We start from the raw sequence: 7968 nt of genomic DNA on the forward strand, positions 1-7968 counted from the left end.
GGTAAGTACTTGAACGGCTCATGCAGATGATGGTTTCGGGTGATATGTTGATGGCACATAAGGACAAACTACAGTGTATGCCATGCAGTACTGTACAGCCTGGGTGTTTCAGGTCACTGTTTTCTCTGTGCCTTAATAAGGTTCACACGGCAGTAATGATGAAGCTCCATACGTCTACTGATTCCATTCAGCAGGAAATAGCCTAAAGACATTGACATGCTGTGACAGGAACAAAGAAGAGTTGATTGCAAGTAGAGATGGTTTACCTGTGACAAGTTTTCCTGTAGTTATTTGTATATCATTGGAGTGTATATGGTTGTCTATTGCACTACTGATCCTCACGGTGTTGATGTTGTGAAGACAGGCACCTATTAGACCTGTTATTATAAATATTTTATTAATTGACATTGACCAGAAGTGCTAATAGTTTATTCTCCACTCATTGTGAATGACTGTAATGAAAGTAAATGGGCAAAAGTGTAATATGAAGTTTTCCTTACCCTGCCCTAACAATAATAAACCTTGTGTGTGTGGATGACTCCTGTCTTGCTTTCGGAGACCGTCTTCACCCCTTCTTGAAACTCGAGGGGAAGGGGGGGAGGACCACGGTAGAGCCCAAAGCCTTATTAAGCATTCAAGTAGATTACTGTAGACATTTGGCATTTAAGCGCTAGCCTGCTTTACTCTGTAGAGAATTACCTTGAATTTTAGCCAGACTTCTGAAGTTAGGCCCACAACCCTATTAAGAGTTTGAGCGTGTGCGGGTGTTATAACTGGAAATAGAGAAGTGATACCTCAGAGAGCCAGGAGTGAAGCAGTTAACATCAACACTAAATGCTGTGTTAGTATCAGTGTTCTACTGTTGTAACAAATAGAGGAAGTCAGTGGGGAGATAATGAGTCCAGAAGGAGAAGTGAATGATGGGAGTCATCTGGCCAATTAGATAAGCCAGTGTTGTCCCTAGATGTTTATGGCCAATCAGATTGGCTGGTGGTGCTGTGTCCCTGGGTATCAGATATATGGGAACATAAATAACAGGTCCCTACAGTAACAATCCAGCTCTTCTTACCCCTCTAACCCCCTCCAACCTCGCTGAATGGTCTCCTTGACAACTTTCCACGGGTAACCTAGCCTAAACACACACACACACACACAAACAAACAGTGCAGAATCATCTCTGCCTCTCATACCGAATCAATCTGACACCAGGCACAGATAAGAGTCATTTAGTATCTCTTGATCCAATCGCAGAGCAGTGTTGACTTTATGTATTTGAGGTGCAGTTTCCTGTAAAGGTCAGATATTTTCAGTTGGTTTACGACATTGTTCAACTTTCCTAGGAAGCTGATCTGAGAGAAGCACAGACAACCTGTAAATACAAGCAATTTAGTGAGAGCACGATGTCAATCAAGACAACATGAACTGGGACAACCTTAGTGGTTCAACATGGAGATTTAATGTAGTTATAAGTAATGTACAGTATGCAGGCTACACAATATCCATACAGTGATTGATTCAATTAAATTCCACCATGGACATACTGTAGCAAGAATATTTGAGTCTTTCCTCATTTATAACCTAAAATAAACATGATTTTACTTACTCATTGTGAGCTATATAGTACATGATTGTTCTGTATTATTAAATACAGTTGGTCAATGATTTCCAAACATCAATTTTTAAAAGAAAAATGATGATTAAGATCACAACTTTACCAGGGACAGAAGGTTCTCCCCAACCACATACAGTGGCTTGTGAAAGTATTCACCCCCTAGGCATTTTTCCTTTTCTGTTGCCTTACAACCTGGAATCGATTTTTGGAGAGGTTGTATCATTTGATTTATACAACATGCCTACTACTTTGAAGATGCAAAATATTTTTTATTGTGAAACAGACAAGAAATAAGACAAAAAAACTGAAAACTTGAGCGTGCATAACTATTCACCCCCACAGAGTCAATATTTGGTAGAGGCACCATTTGCAGCAATTACAGCTGCAAGTCTCTTGGGGTATGTCTCTATAAGCGTGGCACATTTAGCCACTGGGATTTCTGCCCGTTCTTCAAGGCAAAACTGCTCCAGCTCCTTCAAGTTGGATGGGTTCCGCTGGTGTACAGCAATCTTTAAGTCATACCACACATTTCTCAATTGGATTGAGGTCTGGGCTTTGACTAGGCCATTCCAATACATTTAAATGTTTCCCCTTAAAACAATTTGAGTGTTGCTTTAGCATTATGCTTAGGGTCGTTTCCCCTTAAACCACTTGAGTATTGCTTTAGCATTATGCTTAGGGTCGTTGTCCTGCTGGAAGGTGAACCTCTGTCCCAGTCTCAAATCTCTGGAAGACTGAAACAGGTTCCCCTCAAGAATTTCCCTGTATTTAGCGCCATCCATCATTCCTTCAATTCTGACCAGTTTCCCAGTCCCTGCCGATGAAAAACACCCCCACAGCATAATGCTGCCACCACCATGCTTCACTGTGGGGATAGTGTTCTCGGGGTGATGAGAGGTGTTGGGCTTGTGTTTGCTTATTTGCTTATTTTTGTCTTCAAGCAATGGCTTTTTTTCTGGCCACTCTTCCGTAAAGCCCAGCTCTGTGAAGTGTACGGCTTAAAGTGATCCTATGGACAGATACTTCAATCTCCACTGTGGAGCTTTGCTGCTCCTTCAGGGTTATCTTTGATCTCTTTGTTGCCTCTCTGATTAATGCCCTTCTTGTCTGATCTGTGAGCTTTGGTGGGCAGCCCTCTCTTGGCAGGTTTGTTGTGGTGCCATATTCTTTCCATTTTATTAATAATATATTTAATAGTGCTCCCTGGGATGTTCAAAGTTTCAGATATTTATTTAAAACCCAACACTGATCTGTACTTCTCCACATTTTCCCTGACCTGTTTGGACAGCTCCTTGGTCTTCATGGTGCCGCTTGCTTGGTGGTGTTTCAGACTCTGGGGCCTTTCAGAACAGGTGTATATATACTGAAATCATATAACAGATCATGTAACAGATCATGTGACAGATTGCACACAGGTGGACTTTATTTAACTAATTATGTGACTTCTGAAGGTAATTGGTTGCACCAGATCTTATTTAGGGGCTTCATAGCAAAGGGGGTGAATACATATGCACACACCACCTTTCTGTTTTTTTGAAACAAGTAATTTTTTTCATTTCACTTCACCAATTTGGACTATTTTGTGTATGTCCATTACATGGAATCCAAATAAAAATTTAAATAACAGGTTGTAATGCAACAAAATAGGAAAAATGCCAAGGGGGTGAATACTTTTGCAAGGCACTGTAACCAGGAAAGAAAATCCTGGTCCTATTCATCATCACTGAGGCAGTAACTGTTGGCCCATGTGTATCCTTATTTTGCATTGTCCACAACAAAAGCCCACCATTTTGAAATGACAAACCACAAGGAAAATAATCTTGTTATTTCAATCAGTCCAGTGTCAGTCTCCAGAAGAGTGGATGGTATTGTTTGTTTGCGGAGGCAAGGGAAACTCTCACGGCATGACATATTCATAATCATCTGACAAAAATCAACATGTGTAAAAGTTGAAATATTTCAATAACATCATGTTATAAGATATTTTTCCCTGCACTAGTATTACTCATCAGTACCAGCTTTCAGTTACCTCCAACCTTAGTTTCACGGAATCCCCAGGACTGACGACAGCAGCCAGTAAAATGCATTAAAAACATGCTAGAGAATCATAAAATCAGTAGAGCTAAAACTATACGTTTCCAAACGGAGAGAGTATAAAACGGAAAGAGTATAATGTTGGAACAGAATGCTAGTGAAGTCACAGTGCCAGGTATTCACACATACTGTATGTGTTTGGTCCCTCAGAGAGAACATGAGACTTTACCGTGTGGTACAAGTGCAAACAAGGAAATAAAACAGGCAGAAAGATCAATGCCAAAGGACAAAGGATAGATGGAGGTTGATCCCAAGTACTTATACTATACATGCTCCACACCTGGCTCCCAGACCTGGATTCAAATACTATTTTGAAATAATTTCAAATACCTTTTTTTGCTAGGCTTGCTTGAGCTTTCCTGGTGTGGAACCAATTCAATAGTCACAAACATTCAAACCCCAAAACCCATCCATCTGGCACTCCAGGCGGGTGAAAACAAACAGTGAAAGTGCTTGAAAGATTTCAAGTAGTATTTGAACCCAGGTCTGCTGACTCCTGATATTGCCCGATCCAGATCAACCTGTCGAGTGTAAACCATAAAACGCTGACGCGTTCGCCGCTGCTTTCTAAACGTTAGGTAAACAAGCCTGGGGCTGGAGATTCCCCGTTGAGCTTTGTTTTTTTAGTTCAGCCAGGATTAGGGGGAAACTGGCCCACAGTGTAGTTCATGTTTGGGAGATGTCCCTATGTAAAGAAGGGAGAAGGTTAAATCTGATCCTCAGGGTCTGTCTGACTGGCACACATTGTCTGTTTACATGACCCAGATTAAGCCTATAGTTGTAGACTAAAAAGCACTTTCAATTCCGCATTGAGCTTCCTTTTTTAGGTCAGCCATGACTAGGGGGAAACTGGCCCACAGTGTAGTTCAGTTTGTCTTTAGTCCAGCTGTCTGTAGGTTTGCTCAGAAAGGCACTCCAACACAGTAAGGTTAAGGTTTGGTTCAGAAAACTATTCACAGTGAAATTAATTCGGTCCACGACCCGTTCGTTCTATCTCCTGCTACATACATTTTGAACTTTTTTAGAACCCATTTTATTTCCAAATGTCATGCATTTTTTAAAGAAAATAAGAGTTACGCAATTAAGTGATCATGAATGTCCATATGCAGCCATGCAGAAATTAGCTCAAAGCATGCTCTGGGATTGAAGAGACCAAACAAGTCAAATGGTGCCTGCCATACATATGGCTGATTTCGTCAATATAGTTGAAATAATTCACAGCTCTTAAATCATGAGCAAGCAAATGAAGTGTAAAATGTAAAATATTATTGTTTCATCTGCATCAAAGTAAGAAATAGTAGTTGTCAACACAGCAGAAGGCATGTCTATGTGTCATCACATGGCAGGCAAGGCATGCCTGTGTGTTTAGGCTACCTGTAACAAATTGATAGGCTATTCGTTAGAATCACTGATAAAAAGAGGCTGTCTAAACAGCTACATCAATACCACATTTCCAATGGGGAAATACACATTCTTTTTTACAAAGTGCGGGTACACAATTGATCAGCTTAAATGTCATCTTCTTTATTTGTATTAGTATCAATAGTCCCTAAATCAATTGTGGCCTAGGCCTATAATACAGTTGTCTTTCCTGGACACAGGACAGACGTTGATGCCAGCGCCCTGCCCTAAGTGCCCTCACTCCTCGTCTTTGGCACACACCACCACGCGCAGCAGAACGTTGGACAGAATATCCTGGTAGAGACTGATGCAGACCCATCCGGGCAGGTAGAGGAGCGTGATCAGGCCCATGAAGTTGAATGGATAGTGGGAATAATCCCATGAGCATGCGCCGTACTGCCGCAGCGCCAGCCCCCAACAGAACTCCCAGGTGTAGATGAAGCAGATATAGATGGGGAGCCGCCTCCAGGTGCTCCAACCCCGTCTGAAGCGTAAATGAAGGTAGAGTTTCTCTACCACGAAGCTGCAGCTCCCGTACATCAGGAAGGACCACAGGGACGTGTGGCCGCTCATGGTCCGGTCCAAATTCTCCACAAGGTTGAATATCGAGGTAAAAATTATCTCGTCCAGAAAGCCATGCATTCCAAAGAAGAGGAATCGCACAAAATCGGGTAGACCGTTATTAGGCAGCGACTCCAGGGTGCGCTCTGCCGGGGTAGACATGGTCCGTTTCCCGGGGCAGTGGTAGCGCAGCCGCGCAAGCCCCTTGTGGAAAACTTGGGTGAAGTACAGGGCCAGTAGGTAGTGAACTACGAGATGAGTGGCAGAGACTATTCTAACGTGCTCGGTCAGCGTGTTAATATTCCCAATCAGGATCTGCAACCCGATGTACACAGAGGGATAGAAAACAAGGTGAAAAACTACTGGGCGTCCTTGAAAGCACTTCTTTTGCGAATATATTTTTTCCAGCAAGAAATGGGTCAGCGAGTGCATGATGCAGAGGTACGGGGAGGAAAAGCCGAACAGTTTGGGGTCGCTGTCAGCCAAAAGCCCCTGTGCGGACGACAGGAGGATATCCAAAGTGACACCGTGCATTCCATAGAAATAAAGCCGTAACAATTGTGGCAGCTCTGTCATTGATTCGCCCGCGTCCCCTACCTCGCTGGATGGATCTTTCTGCCGGGGCTTCCTCGCTGCTCTCAGGCTGCTACCACCCTGTCCTGCCCGGATCCGCGGGCTCTCTCTCCGCCAGCTGGCCATGGTTGATCTCTCTCTCCTCGGAGAGAATCAGAAAGCAGCTCTTGTTCTTCGTTCGTGGCACATTCTGTACTTTTAACGGAGCTGCGGCAGTGTCATTAGCAGCTTTGCACCTGACAGCGCCTGATCCACAGCAAAGATTTTCTATTATATTGATAAGATAGTCGAGTGACCGCTTTAACAATGGAAATACATGTCCTCAAAGATGGAAGGCAGGTGGGAGGAGGCAAGATCAGGTGGGACCATTCTAGCCAACGAGAGGGGGTTTAGACAAAAGTAAAAGACAGTAAGCCTGCAAGTATGAAGATCGGAAGAAACTGATCTCCAATAGAAATTTCAGATCATGCTTGCAGGTAATGTCGTGGAGACGTTGGCTAGCTAAACTCAGAAATATGTAATCTGGTCAATTGATCGTTTCGCGCTGAACTGGGCATGTGCAAATCAAAGGCACTCCTTCGATATAGAGTTTTTGATGAAAATTCAAATGTGTCAGTTTGCCACTTTCACAAGGTTGGAGTAATAACATGTTCAGTTACTTAAGACATTGGCTTGATTCTAGGTTGCACCTTTAGATTTCTTTAGAAAATGAACAACTAAAGAAACATTTTCACTTCTGTCATTGACTTCTCAAACCCCAGCCTGGTCTTCTTGATCTGTTTCGCACGCATTCCGCGTCTGGGTTTTGAACCTCTGTGATAAAGTGTTTTTTATTTTAAAAGTTGCCGAAATGCCACGTGTCCACTTATATCAGTGCATTTGTAACAACAACCTAACCATTAGAAAAACGTATATTAGACCAAATAAGCCTCATGTAGCAAATTACCAATTCAATTTTCTGTTGACCAAATTTCACACTCATTGACAGCTATTCAAACATTTCTCACTTACTTTCATGGACTGATTTTGGGCGGAGTAAACCCTCTCGCTTCGCCTCTTCCTCTCTGTGGGCAACCAGAAGAGAATAATTGAGCGCGTCGGAGGGGGCGTGATAGCACAGAAAAACGTAAGGTCCACATATGACGCTACTAAACTATACAGTAGTGAGTAGTGACGTAACATCCCACTCGTTTAACGGTCATGTGGCCATCTGAAATGTCGAACAAACATCTGTCATCGATTTATAATGGCCTGCTAGCCCATAGGCCTTATTATGAATTGATCATTTGAATACTTTTGATAAACATAATTGAGCAATGTGGTCAAGCCCTAAGCCTGTATGTCTGTAGGCCCTGCATAATGCCCTAATTAATATACCCTACTGTAAATCTGTCTGTAGCCTAATATACCACTATACAAATCCTGACCTAGAAAGATAGAATAACCTAGGCTACTGCAGTTTGGTCCCAGACAGTATTTTGGGACAGTGGCATGTGTAGGATCTCTCAGTTTCCTAGGTAACTATGTTTCCCACAATCCTCTGCTCCATGAGTTATGTTAACTCACTCAGTGTGTTCCAATGTCTCTCTCTGGGACCTATAGCCTGCTATTACTGAGGTATAAACAGCATACTGGGTACTGCTTATAATGTGATATTACTGTGATATAAACACCCACTGGCACAAAGGACACACAGGTGTCTTGGATCAGATGTTAAGGATGCTTTG

General features: G+C 42.6%; 1 protein-coding gene across 1 annotated transcript; it reads right to left on the bottom strand.

The window, feature by feature from the left end:
• Positions 1-1436: 1436 nt before the first annotated feature.
• Positions 1437-6493, bottom strand: LOC139378688 (transmembrane protein 229A-like). The gene has a single exon (XM_071121101.1). It carries the CDS (start codon positions 6365-6367, stop codon positions 5345-5347), a length of 1023 nt encoding a protein of 340 aa, XP_070977202.1. The 5' UTR covers positions 6368-6493; the 3' UTR covers positions 1437-5344.
• Between the last annotated feature and the right edge of the window lie 1475 nt (positions 6494-7968).

This window comes from Oncorhynchus clarkii, chromosome 21 (genome assembly GCF_045791955.1).
Source record: "Oncorhynchus clarkii lewisi isolate Uvic-CL-2024 chromosome 21, UVic_Ocla_1.0, whole genome shotgun sequence".
NCBI classification, from domain to species: Eukaryota; Metazoa; Chordata; class Actinopteri; order Salmoniformes; family Salmonidae; genus Oncorhynchus; species Oncorhynchus clarkii.